At 38.2% G+C, this 22502-nt stretch overlaps 1 protein-coding gene across 2 annotated transcripts in view; it reads left to right on the top strand.

Annotated features, from left to right (window-relative positions):
* The window catches only part of ADCY1 (adenylate cyclase 1), a 221490-nt gene extending 199290 nt beyond the window's left edge, over positions 1 to 22200 (top strand). For both annotated transcript variants that reach the window (XM_034416445.3, XM_034416444.3), the window contains 8 exons: positions 7516 to 7772; positions 8455 to 8581; positions 13937 to 14053; positions 16233 to 16379; positions 17915 to 18013; positions 19707 to 19821; positions 20821 to 20945; positions 21850 to 22200. In XM_034416445.3, the coding sequence (XP_034272336.1) occupies positions 7516 to 7772; positions 8455 to 8581; positions 13937 to 14053; positions 16233 to 16379; positions 17915 to 18013; positions 19707 to 19821; positions 20821 to 20945; positions 21850 to 22188 (1326 nt within the window). In that variant the 3' untranslated portion in view covers positions 22189 to 22200. The remainder of the gene's footprint in view (positions 1 to 7515; positions 7773 to 8454; positions 8582 to 13936; positions 14054 to 16232; positions 16380 to 17914; positions 18014 to 19706; positions 19822 to 20820; positions 20946 to 21849) is intronic.
* Positions 22201 to 22502: the final 302 nt, after the last annotated feature.

Below are 22502 nucleotides of genomic sequence, written 5' to 3'. Positions count from 1 at the left end.
TTTGGCAGCATAGGATTTGATCCCATCAATATGTGAATGATACTTGTCCATACATTTCCACATGTAAGGTAGGTGATACTGTTGGGATGCTGACCCATTTCTCAATAGGAGGGAACTGCTTTATCTCAACTCTAGCATGATGGAATAGCTGTAGGTTTTTTGAACACACTTATACATGTTCTCAAGTCTGGTGTATTGCCATCCTTGTTCTTCCCCAGACGGAACTGATATGCAATTCTACTTGGACGTGCAGCTCCTTCTCAAAGGACCCATGGCTAGGGGAGCCTTTGCACAAATCCATCTTGTACTGTACATCAGCTGTGCCCATTCCTGAATAGGGAGGACTTCCTCATAGTCATCCATATCTTAATGATTACCCAACTGAATTACTGTAACATACTCTATAGGAAATGTATGATCCAGAATGTAGTGAGTACCTCTGGAGAATCCCTGATCCAGAATGCAATTGGTGCCCCTGGTTTGCCTGTGTTACATTGCTATTATGTGAGTTGTACTGTGGCTCAGTTTCTTTCTAGGTGCAATTCAAGGTGCTGGTTATCACCTTTAAATCCCTGAAGGACATATGACCTGCTAATTTGTGGGACTGCCCTTCCCTAGGGTATGTGCCCATCCCATCTTTCCATTGCCATTCCCCAGGTGCCTTCCTTTAAATGTCAGTCATGGACATGTGTTCTCTGTAACTGCCCTGGCCCTTTGGAATAGCTTAGCACCTAAAGTCTGGAAGACTTCAGCCTTTCAGTCTTCTGGGTCATGAAGAGGTTCATAAACCAGGCATTGGCTTAGGGTAGGGAGGAATTGGCATTTGTGGATATACTCAAGTATATTAAGTTTTGCATTAAGAAATTGGATTGTCTCGGCAGTGCTTACATTGGTTGGGTTCGTCAGTCGGAACTTTGACATACTGTTTTTGAGCCAGGTTTCACCTAATCTGTACATGTATCTTTGGTTTTTCCTGCATAGATGTAAAACCTTTTCTACACATTAAATTCACATTGTTGGATAGGGCCCATTATTCAAGTACGTTAAGATCTTTTTGGATCCTGAGCTTGTCTTCTAGGGTGTTAGCTATTCCTGCTAACTTAATGTCATCTGCAGATTTGATGGATTCCCCTTCTATTCCCTCATCTAAGTCATTTATGAAGATATTGAAGAGTGCTGGGCCTAAGTCAGAACCTTGGGATACCCCACTGCTTTCTTCCTTCCATGTAGACATAGTACCATTAAGTATTACTCGTTGAGTACAATTTGTCAGCCAGATACAAATCCATCTGGTGGTGATGCCATCTATCCCACATTTTTATAGTTTACCAAGAAGTAGGTTATGATCTGCTTTGTTGAATGCCTTGCTAATGTCTAAGTATACTATCTAGACACATTTTGCTGGTCTACTAATTAAGTCGCTTTGTCAAAGAATGAAATAAGATTGGTTTGGTATGATCTGTTTTTAACAAACCTGTGCTGTCTAATAGTTATATCTTTATTTGTTTCTAGATGTTCACAAATCTGGTTTTTTTGATTATATTTTTTCCAGTATCTTCCCAGGTATTGATACTATGCTGATTAGTCTGTAGTTTCCTGGGTCTGTTCCCCCCTCCTTTTTTTTTTTTTTTTTTTTTGAAGATGGTACCCACATCAGCTCTTTTCTGATTCTTCAATACTCCAGGATTTTTTATAGATATGGTATAATGCAGGGGTGAAATCTAATTTTTTTTGCTACTGGTTCTGTGGGCGGGGCTTAATTAGTGGGCGGGGCTTGGTGGTAAGGTGACTGGGTGGGAGTGGCCAAATCAATGTCACTTCTTTGCCCTTTTTTAACCTACAAAACACAACACAACACAACTGGCTCACCCACAATGTAAAAGCAGCTGTGCTAGACTCAAAATGGCCCCGCAATAAGCAGGAACCTCACACAGCCACAAAAAGCCCAAAAAAACAACGTTCACACTTTACACACACACAACACAATACAACACAACTGGCTCACCCACAATGTAAAAGCAGCTGTGCTAGACCCAAAATGGCCCTTGCAACAAGCAGGAACCTCACACAAAGCCCCAAAAACCAACTTTCACACTTTACACACACAAAATTCCACATAGAGCTTTGTGAGATTTTGTGTGTTTGTGTAGTTAGAGTGAAACACTACAGAAACACACTAAATCTCAGAAAGCTGCACAAATATTATTTTATTTTTATTTATTTTTATTTTTATATAAAAGCAGCTAAATTTAAAACTTCCTAAACTTTAAAAGAGCCTGGTGGAAAAAGAGCCTGGTGGCGCAGCAGACTAATAGCCTGTTATTAACATTCAGCTGCCTGCAATTACTGCAAGTTCGAATCTCCCCAGGCTCAAGGTTGACTCAGCCTTCCATCCTTTCTAAGGTAGTTAAATTGAGGACCCAGTTTGTGGGGGCAATAAGCTGACTTTGTATAAATATACAAAAGTATGAAGGCTATTGCTTAACGCATTGTAAGCCGCCCTGAGTCTCCAGAGAAGGGCGGCATATAAATCAATTTTTTTTTTTTAAAAATGGCTAGGTCTAAAAAAAGAACAACTAAAAAAAACCTCAATTAACTATTTTTTTTTAAGTTCCCAAAGGGGAAAAAATCTTACCCAATAGAACAGGGATCTCCAACCTTGGCAACTTTAAGACTTGTGGACTTCAACTCCCAGAATTCCTCAGCCAGCTTTGCTGGGAGTTGAATTCCACAAGTCTAGGCAGGAAGGCAGGCAGGCAGAAAGAGCTGCTCATCAATGAGCTTGATTGCAGTCAGGGAGATTCAGTTGCTTGCTGATGCATGGATTGCGATCGTCATGCAATCAGCATCTAAGCTGGAGGCGGGGGAGAAAAAAAGAAACTTTTTTTCTTTTACATGGCTGTGGCGATCCAAGCTGAGTTGCCTGATTAGCAGGCAACTCAGCTAGGATGTCAGAGCTTGGCTGGTCAGAGCCATTTAAAAGGAAAAAAAGGCTCTGATGATCGCGGGGCTATGCTGGGCTTGGGGGGGGGCGGGGGCAGGGGCAGGGATTTTTGCTACCGGTTCTCCGAACTGCCCACCGCCATCACTATCTACTCGCCTGAGCTGGTCTGAACCGGGAGCATTTCACCCCTGGTATAATGGTTCAGAGTTAACATCTGCCAGCTCCTTCAGAACTCTGGGATGTAGTCCATCAGTGATCCCAGTGATGTATATTAATCAAGGTCAGACAAGTGTTGTCTTACCATTTTCTTGCTTATTTTAATTTTTATTTCTAGTCTGTCTTTTACAGTTATATGTTTGATAGGTTGGGCTATAGTTTCTTTTTGTATGAAAACTGATACAAAAAATGAGTTAAATAGCTCTGCTTTCTCTCTACTGCTTGTTACTTTCTTGCCATCTTCTCTCTTTATTGGACCAACTGTTTCCTTGACTATTTCTTTGTTATTTATATGTTGAAAGAAATTTTTTAAAAATTATCTTTGACTTTTGTTGCAAGCCTTTTTCATTCTGAGCCTTTGCTTTCCTGACTTCATATTTGCAGATTCAGGCTATCTGCCTTAGTTATGTATCCCTCTTTCCATTTTTTTGTATTTGTCCTTTTTGTCTTTCGGTTTATAAGAGAGATCTTTGTGCAGCCATGCTTCTTGAATTTCTTTTTTTTTCTTTTTTCTTTTTTCTTTTTAAATTTTTTTATTTATTTAAAACAATACATCAAAAAAAAAAGAAATAGTCAAACAAATGATCACGACAGGAACTTTACATGATATTTACACTTTCTACGGTATGTAGGCTTCAGTCAGATTTAACATATATTAAACATAATCCTGGTTATACTTGACTTTTTGGGCGTCTGTTGTTCAACCAAACGTACCATTTGTCCCAACATTGGAAATATACGGAGTCCTTTTGATCTCTCAATGCTTTAGTCAGTCTGTCGGCTTCTGCATAATCCAAAATTTTCTCCAAAATCAAATCTTCAGCCGGCAGGTCTTTCCCCTTCCAATGTTGGGCGAAACATATTCTTGCTGACGTGGTGATAAATACACACAGACACCATATATTTGTGCCTATGTTGTCTGGCCTAATGTTCAGTAGATAGTACTCTGGTTTCAGAATTAGGTTATAACCTGTGATTTCCATGATCCATGCCTGTATAATTTTCCAGAATTCAGTCGTCCTGGAACAGGTCCACCACATGTGGAAATAGGTGCCAATCTCCCCACACTTCCAACAGTTTGGTGAGAGATTTGAATACATTTTAGAAAGACGAGCAGGTGGAAGGTGCCATCTATACCGCATCTTGTACACATTTTCTTTGTATGATGTTGCCCACAGGAATTTCATATGTTTAAGCCAGATTTCTTCCCATTTTGTCATATCAATTGGATAGCCAATATTTCTCCCCCAGGCAATCATAGAGTCTTTAACTATTTCATCCCCTATCCAATAGTCTATTAAAAGTTTATATATCCTTGATAACATTTTGTCCTCTTTTCCTAGAATGATATTGTCCAGATCATGCTGATTCAAATTAATACCATCTTGTTCCCTATCTTTTTTAAATTTCGAGCAAATTTGGGCATAAGCCCACCAATCCAGTTGTCTTCCCTGCAGCTCCAACTCATTTCTTGATTTCAGACTACCATGGGGGTCCAGAAGTTTCCGGTAAGAGAGGTGATTTTCTTTGTTATATAGAGGCCTATACGTTATAGCTTCAAGTGGGACCAGTCAAGAGGGGATTGAAGAGTAAAATTTACCCTTAATTTTCCTCCAGGACTCAATTAGAATATTCCTCACATAATGTCCTGCAAGGCACCTGTGCTTTGGGATTCTGTTTTGCCAAAGAAAATAATGCCAATCTTGATGTAGCCCCTCCCCTTCCAAGATCAACAACCTCCTTCTTCTCAACAATTACCAATCCCTGATCCAGACTAAATTTGCGGCCTGATAGTAGTATTCCCATTTTGGAACACCAAATCCTCCTCTTTCTTTAAGCTCTTGAAGCATTTTAAGTTTGATTCTGGGTTTTTTATTTTGCCAAATGAATTTAAGGACATAGTAATTTAGTTTTTTAAAAAAATTATTATCCAATCTAGCTGGTGCTGTATAGAATAGGTATATCCATTTCGGGAGTATGTAAGTTTTTATAATTGCTATTCTACCTAGTAGGGATATCTGCATGTTCTTCCACTTCTCTAGATCCTGACCTGTTCTCTTGAGAAGGTTCAGATAGTTGTCTTCTTTGATCGTGGAGCATTCTTCTTGAATTTCTTGTTTCTCTTTTTCAGTGGTATTGTGTTGGACTGGGCTTTTATTATCATATTTTTCAGAGTTTCCCATTCTTCTTGAAATTTTCTTTGCCCTTTAGGATTTTTATCTATGGAATTTTTCATAGGCCCTCTCTGAGTTTGTTAAAATTGAAAATTTTCTCAATGGTGAAAATCTTTCTTGATTTCAGGAGAACAAAGGAACAAAGGAAGTCTGATCATACTACACAGCAGAACTTCTTTTGATGATGACAAACATGTCATCCATGTAGTGGCACCATCAGATTGTTTTCTGATTCAAGGCCATTCCATTATCCTACTGGCAGGAATCCCACTACTCCTTTACCTTGGCCCTCTGTTTCATCAGACCTTTAGCCTTATCATACAAGCAGCTTTTCTCTTTCTGTAAGCATTGTTGAAAGCTTGTGTCACCCTCCCCCAATCCATCCACCACTGGAACATACAGTATTGGAAAGAGTTTCCCATCAGAGCAACTTCTCAGTTAAATGCATTCAGAACAGAACAGCACAGAACAGAGTAACAGAGTTGGAAGGTACCTTGAAAGGTAATCTAGTCCAACCCTCCACCCAGCAACCCTCCACCATTTCTGACAGATGGCAGTCCAATCTGTTCTTGAAAGCTTCCAGTGATGAAGCTCACACAACCTCTGAATGCAAGTAAGATTGTTCTCACTGTCAGAAAATTTCTCCTTATTTCTAGGTTGAATCTCTCCTTGATATGTTTCCATCCATTATTCCTTGTCTGACCTTCAGGTGCTTTGGAAAATAGGTTGACCCCCTCCTCTCTGTGATAGCCCCTGAGATATTGGAACACGGCTATCATGTCTCCCCTGGTCCTTCTCTTCACTAGACTAGTCATGCCCAGTTCCTATAATCATTCTCCATATGTTTTAGCCTCCAGTCCCCTAATCATCTTTGTTGCTTTTCTTTGCACTCTTTCTAGAGTCTAAAGAAATTCCATATAAATGCATTTAAATATACATGCTAAAAAACCTGGAGAGTGACACTAGCAATTTATTTTGTTTTGGGGTGAAATACTAGTTAGGAAATCACTTTTACTCCATGACTGCTGGTACCTCAGTAAGTGAAGTGAATTACCATATTTTTCGGAGTATAAGACACATTTTCCTTCCCCCTAAAAGAGGGTGAAAATTTGGGTGCATCTTATACACCAAATGTAGCCCCGCCCACCTGTCGGCCCCCACCCTTTGGCCTCTGCCTCCCAGCAATTTCCTCCTTGCAGCAAACAACCTGTTTCAGCTTCAGCACAGCCTGATTGTCGGTTGGATTGGCCTCCCGACCCTCAGCTGTTTCAGGCTGCAGGGATTGCCATTGTCTATTGCCGCATGGGCTTCCACTGTTTGCTGCAAGGAGGCAAATTGTTGGGAGGCAGATTTTATTTTTCTTGTGCTAATCAGGCTATGCTGAAAATGAAAATGAAATTAAAGCAGGCTATTTGCTGTTTGCTGCAAGAAGACAAATTGCTGGGAGGCAGAAGAAGATTTTTTTTTCTTGTTTTCCTCCCTCAAAAAGGTAGGTGCATTTTATAATCCAGAGCGTTTTATACTCCGAAAAATATGGTATATGACATTGTTTGCACTTTTCTATTGATCAACTGAAGAAAAACAGAGTGGCCAAGTATTCTCTGCAAGTTTTGTGTTTTCTCAAGTACAATAATGCAAAGTTTAATACAGGATGTTCCAAACTTGGAGAATGAAACTAGTGATATGGGAACTCCATGTATTGTAATGGTTTATTATTGAAGCAAAGTAGATATGAAACTGTAACATTACAGTTTTTTTCTATTTTTGAAGTCATTAGCCTATATGAAAAGAGACAGCCATTCTTGCAGGAAAGGAATTTAATTTTTTCCTCTCCTATCCCAGAACTAGTGGAAATAAATTCAAAATACATAACAATTGCTAGCCTGTTAATTTATTATTACTGAAAGGTACGTCCTGTCCAAGGATAAATGCAGGGAAATTTACCCTGATCAGAATAGGATACAATAGAATAAACTATTGACCAATTCATATATACACACACAATGATGAAAATCATCCCTCAAAGAAGATACATTTACAATAAGCAATTGCAAATCATACTTTTAACTTCACAGTTTGCTTCTAGCGCTAAAGCTATCATATACACTATATCCAAATTCAACTTTATGAAATTATTTTACAATGAGCTTGATTTAACATATACTACCTTTTTTCCTGCAGGTTGGTTGTATGCCTTGGATCTGGAACACTAATTCCAGCAGCTCTATAGTTATAATTTCTTCCAGTGGGATAAATAAGACAATGACTGAACTTCCATGCGATACAGCTCATTATGCATTTCTCTCCTGTGTTGTGGGGACTTTGACCCTGGCAATATTTTTACGTGTATCTTCTTTGCCAAAATTGATCCTTCTACTTTTTGTTATGATTCTGTATATAGTTATTTTGGAGCTCAGTGGATACCGAAAGGCAGTAGGGTAAGTTTTGGCATAATTACCAATGGGCATAACTACTGCTTCCATAGTTTATCTTCACACTTGTAATGCAATGCTCTTTTATAGGAGGAAAAGAATTTTAATATATGTCAAAGATTTTGAAGATAGTCTTTAGCTATTTATGTCTTCCATAGAACAAAGCCACGTATGGAGTTAGTTCATATTTAGCCCCATTTTTCTTTTACTCTTTTTCCTCCATTTCCTATTTTTTTTATCCACCATTAGATTATTAAAGCCCTTAATATAAGAAATGACTGGGTTTATATGTCCATCATTATATTGCATGCCTTGTTTCTCCAGCAGAGTCAAAAGCTAGGAATGTGATAAGAGTTCTTTCTTTCAATATACTTCAGTCTATCTCTCAACTGAGAGATGAAGAGTACAGTGGAAGCATAGGAGGAAACCAAGGCACTTACAAAAAAAATTGGGGAAACTCCTGCTCTGCTCCACAAGTTCAGAAGGGCCATACATAGCCTTTCTTTTTACTGCTGTTTCTATTGCTCTTTTTATATTCTGTTATGCCATAAAGTTATCCATAATAAGTAGTAACATTACACCTCTTAAATTCCAACAGTTTACCATTAGATGTGAATCATCAGTCATATTATTTTCACTTTGTGAGAATAGCAAAGAATAAAAGCTTGCATCCTTTTTTTCCCCAAAGGGATGGCTCCTTTTATATACGTGGCTATGAACCAATATTAGCCATCTTGCTTTTTTCCTGTGCTTTGGCACTTCATTCAAGGCAAGTGGATTTGAAGTTACGTTTGGACTACCTCTGGGCTGTGCAGGTAAGAAATACTTTGTCTTAAATATTGTGTTAAATTCCCAGTCTATATCTTTTTACTATTTACAAATAATTTTAACTAGAAAATTACCCATCAAGTGTATATGGAAATACAACCATAAATATGAACTGTACAAATTTGGGCAGTGGGCAATTCCAGCCCCAACACCCCTTTCTGGTCATTTCCCTTGGCCTTTACATCTTCTTTTATGAACCTGAGTTTTGTTAGCTGCTTTATATGTGTCCTTGCCTCAGGCTAATGTCTCCTCTTCCTCTTGTGCCTTGGGGAAGTTTAGACCATTATTTTGGCTGTGAATAACTGCCTTAGATGAGAATCAAGGTAGTGAATGGCTAGCCCTTACTTATTGTAAGATAAGGAGGAGGCAAAGTCTCCCCTCTCAGGCCATTAATAAAAAGGCATCAAGGCCTGATAGGGCAATTTGGAGTTTGGGGAGGAGGGAAATGTTGAGACAGGATTGTATGAATGAGAGAGAACTGATTCAGTGTGGACCATTCCAAAGCAACAAAGTCTTCCAATTTCTTTACAGTCTTTACTTCTAATTCATAATCTAATCTTGATGGCTGAATTGCCCAGTTTCCTGGCCTTGGGGTGCTGTTGGCAAATACCAGATCTGTCTGTAATAAAAGTTCATCCATTCACAATTTGGTGGTGAATGAGTAGGCAGATCTGGTGTATATTGCAAAATCATGAGGGTGGGAATGTTGCTTGTTCAGAGGAAATGGTATTCTTTGCTACCTAGCAGTATTTTTCTTTGAACTATTTGATTTGGGGAAAGCCCATGAGTTCATAGTCTCTGTGGCAACTGTAGGCTTAAGTAATCCCTGGACGACATATGTTGGTGGTTATGTGCTAGATCTCATTTTTCCCTTGGAGCAGTTGGAGAGATATGGATTTGGAGGAGCTATCTATCATCCCTTTGCTTTAATCTGCTGACACCTGGGCCCAATTGTGTCTAACTACAAGATAGGACCTTTGTAGGGTAATTGAACCCATTATGATGATTGATTCTAGGCACCAAATGGACCCAAATGGTTTCCAATGGGGAATTTCCTTACTATCTAGCAAGCAATTGCATCAAATGCCCATTGAACCTCTGGCAACCAAAATCAACCCAAACATTTGACAAGATTACCCCACAGCCTGGGATAGGAAATGAAGTGATATAAACTCCATAGGATAGGGCTGTCAAACTCACAGCCCATGGGCCAGATGCATCACACACTGGCCACGCCCAGACCCGGTTTAGCGAAGGGAAAAAATCACGATGCATCATGTGACACTGCCATAACAACACAAGTTTAATACCCCTGCCATAGGAGGACCATTAGAGAATGACAAAAAGTGAACTAGATCTAGTATAGTTACATGACCATATTCAGGCCTACATCATGATGACCAGAGAGACAAAGCAACTTACTTCAATCAGTCCTATTTAGAATGGTGAAGTCCCTTGAGGCAGAATCAAGATCCCAGTTGGTTGTTTTGACCAATTTGTACAGCATTTTACTGATAAAGCTGTTCAGATTCATGGTCAGACTGTATGCTGATGATTAGTGCAACATTTTGCCAAGTTATTTTGAAATATTTTTGGCCCGTGAACTCTGTTGAAGTGAATACAGTACTAATTAGAATACCACCACTATAGACTTGAGCCCTTCTCTCTTGGCCTTAGAGGAGCTGCATTGTTTGTTATCACATGGCCGTGGTCAATTGCCAAGCTTCACAAAGTAAGGGATGTTGCTGGTTATATTGAAAGAGATTTGGTATGCACTCTCATAAAATAGATCATCTGGATCCAGTGGTTTTACATAGTCACTATCCAATCCTCAATCCTGTCTTTCTAATTAAAGTTCTTGATACATTGCTGACAGATCAATTACAGAGCACTGTAGAAGAAGTAGGTGTGAAAAAAAATAATATTGTTTACTCAAGTAAACAATATTATTGTTTACTCAAGTAATATTGTTTACTCAAGTAAACAATCAGGTATGCCTTGGTGGCGTAGCTGATTAAAGCACTGTTACAGTGCACCAGCTGCCTGCAATTACTGCAAGTTCAAATCTCACCAGGCTCAAGGTTGACTCAGCCTTCTATCCTTTCTAAAGTAGGTAAAATGAGGACCCGGTTAGTGGAGGCAATAAACTGACTTCGTATAAAATATACAAAAGTATGAAGGCTATTGCTTAACGCATTGCTTAACGCATTGTAACCTGCCCTGAGTCTCCAGAGAAGGGCGGCATATAAATCCAAAAAAAAAAAAAAGTAGATAAATTTTCTGTTCTCTTAGTCTTCTTGGCAGTCTTTGATTTTATTGACCATGGTATTCTTGTGGACCTCCATTAAACCACAAGCATCAGAATACCTATTATAACAGAGTTCCTATTCTTACACCATATCCATAACCAGACAGTCCTAGTAGCTAGTAGCAGAGGGGGAGATATTGAGTCAGTGGCATTTTTTGTGGGGTGCCATAGAAATCAGTCCTCTTATCTCCAATTTTTTACAACTAATGACGTCACTAGGAAAAATCATGCAACGCTTTGAGATACAGGGTCACCCAGTAGTGGTATTCACTTATCTTTGCTTACCGGTTCGCAAATGTGAGCGCTTCGCTCGCTTTGCTAACGTGTGCCATCTCTGCGCATGCACGGAGTCTTCTGCGCATGCGCAGAGCGTCTGTGATGATGTCCGGGTGGGTGGGCGGAGCCTCCTGCCACCGCTACTGGTTCGCCTGAACCGGGTAGAACCGATAGAATCCCACCACTGGTGTCATGAATAAATTGATTATATCCAGCTTTATATTGCTATCCAGTGGTAATTGGAGGGTAATAACTTAGCTTAGTACCTTGAGACTGTCAAGAATTAGAATAAAATGGTTGAACCTGAATACAGGTAAAATGAAGGTACTGTTGTCCAGTAAAATCCTAATCCTGTATTGTCTCTTGATGGCAAAGTAGTATCATTTAAAGAGTGGATCCATGATTTTGTGTACAGGGATGGACAGAGAGAGATATAGTTGTTTGAAAGCAGTTCTCTTGTTCTTTCTATCCTCTGGGCTACGCAACAGGTTCCTTTGTAGCCTTGGGCTTCAGCTGTTGCTTTTGAATACCAAGCTGGAGTGTAGCAAGATCTTCTCATGTGCTAATGTGGCATGTCTTATTAAGATCTGGTTGGACTGAGGGGGGAGTTTTGTGTTTTGCACAAGCCAAGAATCCAGGAAAGGAGAGGGAAAGAGTGGCTGATGTCATCCGGAAATCGTTACAGCTGTCAAGGGCTTCACAAACAACCAGTTAGGAGATCATTTGGACTCAAGGGAATAGGTGGAATTGCTGTCCGCAGCTTCCCTGCTTGAACTGCTAGCTTTCATTGGTCAATTACAATAGAATCCCCAAAGTTGAGGACCCAGTTTGTGGGGGCAATAAGCTGACTTTGTATAAATATACAAAAGTATGAAGGCTATTGCTTAATGCATTGTAAGCCGCCCTGACTCTCCGAAGAAGGGCGGCATATAAATCAAAAAATTTTTTTTAAAAAAAGTTGTTCATTCTAGAGATTTCAGTTTGCCAGTGTTGTTGAGTTAAGTGCAACTCAAGAACTGACAACCAACAATCTGTCCCAAGTCATTTATGGCCAAATACCTGGAGGACACATATTATATCTGATTGTTCCAGGCCAGTTGAAATATGATCTGGCAGTGAAGGATATTAACATCAGTCCATTTCGGTGGACAGATAATTATCTGATTGCCTTCAGCTCACTGGTATTCCCTGAAGGGAGAGACAAGACACATTCAATTTTCAATTGATGAACCCAGTGGAGCTTAAGAGAACTGGGAATTTTCTTATGGAATCTGATGGGCAGTTCAGTTATGGCTCTAGTCACTGGCTCTAATGGGTAGGTGGCTGCATCTTTGGATCATATTGCTTCTATATGGCCTTTCCCTGTGTAGTAATCATAGAATGCATCTCAGTTTATTGAGTAGTTCTTGGAAATGAAGCACCAAAAGAGACACCTTGAATAGCAGTAGAAGTCTCAAAGCGATTGAACATGGGCAGCAGCCCCATATTAAGGATTATCTCATGATAATAAGGGTAATGAAATGTCAGTATTTCTTCTGATAACTTTCAAGGAGCCCTTTTAGGATGACCCATTCTCTATTGGGTAGGGAGAGCCCTGTAGAACATCTGCTGGGCTATTTTGAAGATTATTCAGGGGATCTAATGGATAAAGTCATTCAGATTTGCTCTGTATTAGACTTTGATTGGGAAGAGGAGACTGAAATACCTGGGATATGTCTTGTTGGTCTGATCTGGGATACGTTTGAACCAATGACCCCTAAGGAAATGAACAGGGCTCTCTGTTGACCTGACCACTTGTTTACTGGATCCAGGTCCTTCATGAGTTGTGAAAATGGCCAAGGAGGTGACCTGCAGTTGGATCCATGCAATAGTGTTGGCCTTTTTGAGAGAGATAGTGGTGCCCATGGCTTTGAAAAAGACGGTAATGCATCCCCTCCTAAAGAATCTGTCCTTGGACCAAATGATGTTTGATATCTAATAACCATTCTCCAACCTTCCCTTCTTGTAGAAGGTTGTTGAGAAGGTGGTCAGTCTGCAGCTGAGGAGAATTCTGGAGGAAATAGATTATCTAGACCCCTTTTAAACAGGTTTCAGGCCAGTTTTTAATACTGAGACAGCTTTGGTTGTCTATGACCTATGGTGGATCCTAGATGGTAGTAGTGCATCCATTCTTGTACACCTTGATCTCTCAGTCTCACAACCATCAGCATTGGTATTCTTCTGAGCTTGTATACCATCCTTGGATGGGCAAGTGTAATTCCATCCAAGGTCAAATTTAGAATATCTGCAGATCTGACCAAGTGGATCTTGGACTATCTAGATCTGTGGATATTCCAATTTTGACCTTAAATGAAGGATGGTGCACAATTTGGGGGTCTTCCTTGATTCACAAATTCTGCTCAATGAGCAAATGACAGCTGTGGCCAGGAAGGTCTTCCCCAACTTCATCTGATACATCAGTTCTGTGTTTTCCTAGATTGGCAGATTTTTAGTCACTCCTGTCCTGGTCACCTCATTACTTGACTACTACAGTGTGTTCTATATGCAGCTGCTGTGGAAGACCATCTGGAAGGTTTAGCTGGACCAGAATGCAGTAGTGCGGGCACTGATGGGCATGCCTCGGTATGCTCACTTGCTTCACAAGTTATCAGTTTGCTTCCAGATTCAAATTCTGATTGCTATCTAAAAAGGCCTACATCCTTACCAGGTTGATGTTTGCAGCCTTCATTGTTTAGAACATTTTTTTTTCTCTTGACAGGCAGAAGAGGAGAGAGATGATATGGAGAGAGTGAAACTAGATAATAAAAGAATACTTTTCAATCTATTGCCAGCACACGTTGCTCAGCATTTTCTGATGTCAAATCCAAGGAACATGGTAAGGAAGTTAATTATTTGTTTTTAAAGACTTGTATTAAACCTTTTCATTTTTTTCAGGGCTTTAATTATAATGATATAATAATAATTACAGTCATGTGGCAATGTAGTAGAATAAAATTAATATTAAAATAGAAGACAAAGAAATAGAGTAGAAAGTATCTATCAGAGTTTGTTGCAGCACACACAATCAGAAACAATTAAATGAATTTCAGAAGGATTCAAATTACATAAGAAATTTCTTTATATATACAATACCATACAGGAGAATTCAGCATACAATATCAGGAACACAGAAGCAATATTCATAGAAGCAAGTCATTACAGAGTAGAGAGATCCAGAGGTAAATATATTGTACAGAGGCTCTCATTACAGAGGCCAAACCAACTCTTATATATAGTTCAGCAAGTCTAAGCCACACCCAGATTCTAAACTGTCTCTTATGGCCCCATACAAACAAATACTATGTTTCAATTTCCAAACAGTCCCCATTTGCTGACCTGTTACCATGTCTATTTCAGCTATGAATATTCATACTCTGACAGTATCCAGTCTGAAAATCAAAGTTAATATTAGATAAGAAAGATTTAAGAAAGTTGAAAGATTATGACATAAATCAAAGGCTTCAATGGCACTTAGAAAATCTGTACATTGACAAAAATTTCATCTGTCAATTACAAAAGGCCACATACTGCTGAGATTTGCCCACATAGTATGCTCAAATATTAACATGCAATGATTACACATTGTTGTATTTGTAATAAATATAATAAAGAGTGAAATTAAAGGTTGGCAAAACCTTTATCTAATAATGGCAAAACATACCTAATAATGAAAGATCCAACAAAAGGGGCATAACCAGGCAACTACATGCCAATTATCTGCTTACAAACAACGTTCAAATTGTGAACTGGATGTACTTTAAACAGCATTTAGGTGAATGCTTCTTTCTATCTGAGCAGAAAGGGAATTTCCCAAGCAGAAGAGGAACAAGATGATTTTGGAAAACTACAGTGTAGGACAGTGATGGCTAACCTTTTTGTCATTGCATGCCAGGAGAGGGGGGGAGGTTCACGCATGCGCGTGCCCATACCCATAATTCTATGAGCCCCCCCTGTGTATGCGCATGCAACCTTCCTCCCCACTCCCACTCTTGGCACACGATGGCCTGGTAGGCCCATTTTTCTTTCTTACCTGGCTCCAGATCCTCTCTATGCATCTGGGAAGGGCGAAAACAGCCTTTCCCACTCCCTCGGAGGCTCTCCGGAGGCCTGAAAGGGCCCATTTCTCAACTCCTGATGGGACAGGAAGTGATGTTTTTTTGATGTCCCCAGCCTCCAGAGCCTCTCTAGGAGTCTCTGGTGGCTGGAGACAGCAAAAAAAGTCACTTCCTGTCCCACCGGGAGTTGGGAAATGGGCCCTTTCAGGTCTCCGGAGGGCCTCTGAGAGAGTGGAAAAGGCTGTTTTCGCCCTCCACAGATGCATAGAGAGGATCAGGAACCAGGTAAGAAAGAAAAATGGGCCTTCCCCACCCCCACCCCCAGACCCTCCGGAGGCAGGAAACAGCCTGTTTCCCTACTTCAGGTGGGCCCAGAAGGCCCAAAAATCAGCTGGCCGGCACGCGCATGCACACCAGAGCTGAGCTGGTGTGCCCATTGATATGGCTATGCGTACCACCTGTGGCACACATGCCATAGGTTCGCCATCATGGGTATAGGAGAAGGAAGACTAACTTGAATGTAAGTTGGACTGATTACAAGAAGGCATTTGATTCCCTGACAAAATACTGTTTTCCATTATGAGATGAGTTAACTATATTGTGCTTTTCCCAAGAAATTAATGTCCTGTGTTTTTATTGAAAAAGGTCAAGCAAGAATTCCAAGCATTTGAAAACATTGAGAAGTATTAATTCTCTCCACCATTCTGGGTAACAGTATGAAATAGTTAATAGCCAAGGTTACTAAATAGAAGAAACCTTTCATTAAAGTGAAGATACTGACAATGTTAGAAGGAATATGCCTTCTTGTCCAACCTACATTCAAGTTAGTCTTCCTTCTTTTATTACCATCTTTTTCTAGCAGAGATAATTATAATAATTTAATATTGCAATTATTACATATATATATATAATATTCCTTGAATATTCTTTATCTAATAAGAATGTAATTATTTATTACAGGATTTGTATTACCAGTCATATTCACAAGTAGGAGTGATGTTTGCATCCATACCAAATTTCAATGATTTTTACATTGAACTGGATGGTAATAATATGGGAGTAGAATGTTTACGTCTGTTAAATGAAATTATAGCTGATTTTGATGAGGTAAGAGCTAATTTGTCTTTACTATTGCCATTGGGTCTGTCTCTCCCTTTCTCTCTCTTTCTTAGCCAAATCTCCCTCACAAGGCTGTTGTGGACAAAGAGCTATTGAATACATTTAGAAAGTGACATTATAGTATTATAATAATTTTGTAAGTAAAATTAATTTAATATTAATTTCTGATAAAATGAACATATGGTCCCTTAACTAGAGAATATTCTTCATGTTGTTCCATAAGGCAGGGACTGCTATGCAAAAGGCATGCTTCCTAGCTCCCATTAGAGGAACAGGAGTGTGTCCATCCATTGTCACTTGGTAGGACAGGTAGATGTCCTTAAGGGAAAGGTGGTCCTGCAGATAGCCTGGCCATATGCCATAAATATCTCTAAAAATTAAAAGGAATTATGTTATACAATGGTACAGTGCCCCACCGTTTAAACTGCAGTCTAACTTGAAGTTGTTTTCATTTACTTGCTGTTACGCTAGATTTTCCTTTACCTCTCATCCAATATCTTCCCATGTGTAGAATTGATTCATGGAATAGTAAAACTTAAAGGCTCTGTGCCATTTATGATAATAATTGGTAGTTTTAGAACATACAGGTCCAGCTATGCTTCATTGCAACTGCTGTGTTCTTTCCATATATACTCATCTCATTAAGGTGGAACAGATCAGGAAACAAACAACACAAAAATTATTAGGAATCTATTGATAAATACAATAATAATAAAAGCCTGAAATCCTTACATGATTTCTCTTTTCCTCCCTCTAATACCAAGAAAAATCAAGGTAAAACATTTTTGAGTTTCTGCCTCACGTTTTTCTGTTTTCCTGACTAAGTTCGTATTTCATCAATGGTTGCTGCATATTTTCTTCATGGCCACCTCTGTGATCTTCAAATCCAACCTTTTTATTTTTTCAAACCAGATATAATGTTTGAAAGAAATTGTGTAAAGAACTTTGGAATTCTTTCTGTCTGCCTGTAATCCTTTTGAAAATTGAACAGAATTGGACCAATTTTGAGGAGGGGGGAGGACTAGCAAAAGTAGATTGAAGTTAAAAATTATCTAGATGAACTAGAAGGAGCATTCTGTCCACTCTCACATTCACCCACCCCTACTCCAATTTGTAGTATATCACTCCATGGCATCTCCACAGCAGAAGACATTTGACAATGGCTTGAATTGTTCCTAACATTCTAAGCTCTTCTCCAATGGAGCTGTATATCTCAGAATGAAATTATTATTAAGAGGTTGGAGGGAAAATTCAAAAACTCTGTATACTTTCTCATTCTTATTGTATTAAACAAAATAAGCAAAGATAAATAGATTTTGCTTAATACGCTGAATTAATATGCTGCTGAAATTATAACAAGAGTGATCCATAATCATTTTTCATGGCCACTGAAGTCTTTAAATGACATTTGCTGTAGGTGTGAGGCAATAAAAAGAATAAATGCTAAAACAAGGGATACACACATTATTCTTTGTTATCTGAAATATTATGCAATATTTAATACTTTTGTGTTTTAAACAAAGCTTATGGACAAAGAATATTACAAAGACATTGAAAAAATCAAGACAATTGGAAGCACATATATGGCAGCGGTGGGCCTTGTGCCAACTACAGATAGCAAGGTAAATTATCTTCCTTTGGGATGCTGTATTTAAGTAATACCATATCTGAAGTTAAGAGTTTGTTTTGAATCTGTGAGTGCATTGAATAAAACTATACATGTTTAACTCATGAAATTTGCAACTCAGACATGGCAATATCCAAAGCAAAAGATTTGTGAGAACCTGGAAACAAACTAGCAGCCAGTAATGATTTGTTAAAAACAAATCATACCACACATGAATTGCCCTTTTTGATAACCTAACTAAATTAGTGAACCAGAGAAATGTTGTGGACATAATATACTTAGATTTCAGCATGGCATTAGACAAAGTAGACCACAACCTAATTCTTGGCTAAGATAGAACAATTTGCAATTGGCTGTTATACCAATTTATATCATGCTAGTGAGACAATACTTAGAATACTGCATACAGTTCTGATCACTGGGATACAAAAATGGCATTGAGACCCTAGAAAGTGTGCAGAGAAGAGCAACAAGTTGATGGGGGTTCTGGAGGCTAAATTGTACATCAAAATGTTGTGAGACCTAGATATTTCTAGTCTCTAGAAGAGAGTGATCGGAGGGATGTGGGAACATGAAAACTGTCTTTCAATATTTTGAATGGTTCTCATGAAGAAGAGGAATTAACTTATTCTCTAGAGCCAGAAGAAGAAATAATGGGTGAAAGCTTGTCAAAAAGAGTTACAACATAAAAATAAGAAGAAATTTTCTTATAGTAAGAGCAATTAATAAATGGAATAGCTTGTTTCCTTGAGTTGTGGTTGTTCCATCATTGGAAATTTTCAAAAATAGACTGGACAACCATTTGACGGGGAGCTATAAAATTCATGACTTGAACAGGGTGTTGGACTAGAAGACCTCATTAGTCCCTTCCAGCTGTAGGAGTCTATAACACTAAGTTGCTGCAAAAGAAACTGGAAATTTGTAAAATCTATGAGCATATCTATGTCAACAAAGACAAATTGTACAGCAATAGGAAAGAGAGGACTACTTGTGTTTCCTAAATGCAAAATAGGTGATATCTGGCTCAACAATCATAGCTGAGAGGGATCTAGGTATCCTAATGGCCACAATTTAAGTATGTGCTAATCTGACCCCCCAGATACATGCGCGTGCCTGCACGCACACATATAAAATATATAATAAATATATAATAAATATAATATGCACACACACGCATGCACACATACACATCATGTTAACATTTCAGCAAGCATTAATCAGCTCAGAGATGATAAAGCTACACTAAACCAAAGGTCATCTAATCAAGTAATCTGTTTTCTGTCTGTTTTCTGCAGTGGCTAAACAGATACTGTACCTATAAGAAACCCAGGTGCAGGACATGAAATCAATAATTATCAATACCTATGAACCCCCCTCACGAATAATTTAATCTTACTAAACATGACTAATTAACTGCTATTGGTATAATAACTGTTTGTAAATTTTTATAATCATCTGAATTTTGTAATCCTAGAGTCCTCACTCTTCTCTACAACAGCTCTAGTCTTGTGAAATTAACTTCTCCCCAAAATGAGTATTTAACACTTCTAACCTGTTAAATATATGTCACCTGTATATTTATTTATATTTAAAGAGATTCTTCATCTGTTTTAAAAACTTGTTAAACCTGTGTTTCATTAATTGATACAACATTATGAATGACATAAAAAATTCTTTTGAAAATATAGGCAAAGAAATCAATTTATTTCCATCTCAGTACACTGGCTGACTTTGCAATAGAAATGTTTGATGTTCTTGATGAAATCAACTATCAGTCCTACAATGATTTTGTTCTTCGGGTTGGTGAGTTACATTTTCAAGAATGAATTCTATACTGTTACTGTTTCTGCCGACATTCATAGCAGAGATTTTACAAACAAAATAAATACTATGTTCTGACAGTATATAGCAGCTAATATTCTACCTAATAGCTGCATAAATCATTTTCTTCTGTCTAACTTGACAACTGTTAATTAATATTAAAGATGTGGAAAATGCTCAGGGATGAATGATCATAATAAAAAAAACAGTTTTATAGAAATTGGAATTCCTTCATTCCTCATTCTTCCATAGGGAGAAGTTTCCAGAGAGATCATGAAAGTCTTTTAAGAAACTATGTTTTAATCTTCAGAGAGATAAAAACAAAAACAAAACCGTAAGCTGCAAAAAGGCACTTCCAGATACCAGGCACTTCCAGATACAATATATCTGCAGTGGGAAAGCCAAATATTCTGTCATTGTTCTACTTCAGTTTATGCCACCATCCCCTCCTACTAATCATTTTCTTACTGTTTGCAAGAAGAGCAGAAAAATCAGCTTGTACCAACCCAAGCAATTAGGTATTAGTAGTATCCAGGTATTAAACATTCATTTCCCCACCTCCATCTCCCCAGAGATTGTCCCAAAGCGGAACTCCTCCTGAAGAAAAGTTTAAGATTATCAAATATGTTGGCAGCTATAATTTTCAAGCTATTCAGGGTTAATTGAAGAATTGCTATAGGCCTTCCTTTCACATACCAGTGAGTTTTTATTAATTGTTTATTAGCAGAATTTGGGGAAGTTACCTGTTAACTGCTTCTGTTAAGTCAGCATTCTTCTTCATTTCTGTTCACAACTGAGTGCAACTTGGGAATGTTCTATAGACTGAATATTATTTCTCCATTTCAGCTTCTTAGTATCAAAAAGCAATTTCAGTAGAATGGAAATATATCCTTTATAAGGGATGGATAGGGCACAGATACTTCCTTGCCAAGCCCGATGATCACTAGATTTCATTTTTTAAGTATTTGGCTTCTTTTTCAGGTATTAATGTAGGCCCTGTAGTGGCAGGTGTTATTGGTGCCAGAAGACCTCAATATGATATCTGGGGTAATACTGTAAATGTTGCTAGCAGGATGGATAGTACTGGAGTGCAAGGTAAAATTCAAGTGAGTATTTTCAGAGTTCTCTTATAAATTAAATCAGTCTTAATAAAAAACCAAAACAATGGGTTACTTCTCAGAATATAGTGAAACTCCACCTATGGAAAAAATTATTTATTTTATTCATTAATCAAACTTATACATCACCCATTTCATTGTCTAAGTGACTCTGAATGGTTTACAAATAAAAAAACCCATAACATCCCTAAAAAAGTAAGTTAAAAAGATGGAAAGAACACTCTCAAGCCACCAACCACAGCAAATTCTTCTGTGCAGCCCTGACGGTAAATATCTGGATCCTATTACCCAAGAGGACTGGATAACCAGGTAATAGAGAAGTGGCACTCTGCAGATGCAATAAGAGGAGAGAGAGATTGTTTTGTTGCTCTTACCTCTTGAGATTATTATTATTATTAAATTTATTTGCCACCTATCTTGTCATGGCATTATCCTAGGAGGCTTACAACAATTAAAAAACAAAACAAAGCAATAAAAAAAGAAGTTTAAACAAAGTGACAGTAAAATCATAGAACAATTAAAATAAACAAAGAGAAAGAAAACAAAAAACATCAATATGATTAGTAAAAAAAAAAGATGAGAGAGCGGGGAGTAGCTCTAGTTCTTATTTGGCAAGAATGTTGAACAATTCCCCTGTGATATTAAAAGTTGCAAGGGAAAAAGATGAAAAATCCAAAACCCTAAGATGACAATGGATTGAGACAAATTTTGTTTGGTGTTTAAAAGATAACTATAGAAGCAGAATGAGATTTCTCTTAGAATGGAGTTTGAAACAGCCATAACAAATGCTCTTTTCTCTTAAAAAATAAAAAATGAAGTTTAGGGAACTGGCTATTAAAGAAAGATCTGTTATCTAGTAATCACTGGTGACTGAGGTTTGTTTAATTTACAGGTTACGGAAGAAGTACAACGTATATTGAAGAGGTGCAATTATGAGTGTGTTTGTCGGGGGAAAGTCAGTGTGAAAGGCAAAGGTGAAATGCTGACTTATTTTCTAGAAGGAAAGACCGATGGAAATAATTCACAAACACGATCTTTAAACTTAGAAAGGAAAATTTATTCCTATGGGAGAGCAAACATTCAGACCAAATTGGGCACAAGTTGTCCATCTATGTGCTCATCCCCCAGCCTTTCAACAAACACTGGGTCTGGAACACTTCAACCACCAATAGCACATACTAATCAGACACTCCATTACCTTCCTTCCGTGCCAGCTATAAAAGAGGCATGAAAGCAGTGAAAATCTTTGTCCTGTCATTTGAAATGAACATGTACAGCAGAGGTCATCAGAAAAGTTAAGGCTGCAAAATTTGATAGTAACCAAGAAGTCTAACAACCCAACCAAAGAGAACTTGGGAACCACTAATAAGAACTTATGGGAAGGATCAAATAAGGGCTAGCAATTCTGTTTGAGAAGTGATTCTCTGAAACTATGGAATATTTTATCAGTAATTTTAATAGATAAATAAGAACAGAGAAGACACACCAATAAGACTGGATATTTGCATAAACAACATAACACATATAAATTTATGTGAGAGAGAT

The sequence above is a fragment of the Pantherophis guttatus genome, chromosome 4 (assembly GCF_059756535.1).
Source record: "Pantherophis guttatus breed Tessera chromosome 4, ASM5975653v1, whole genome shotgun sequence".
NCBI classification, from domain to species: domain Eukaryota; kingdom Metazoa; phylum Chordata; class Lepidosauria; order Squamata; family Colubridae; genus Pantherophis; species Pantherophis guttatus.
Note: the sequence above shows the minus strand (reverse complement) of the source record. Positions and strands in the feature narration are given on the sequence as shown.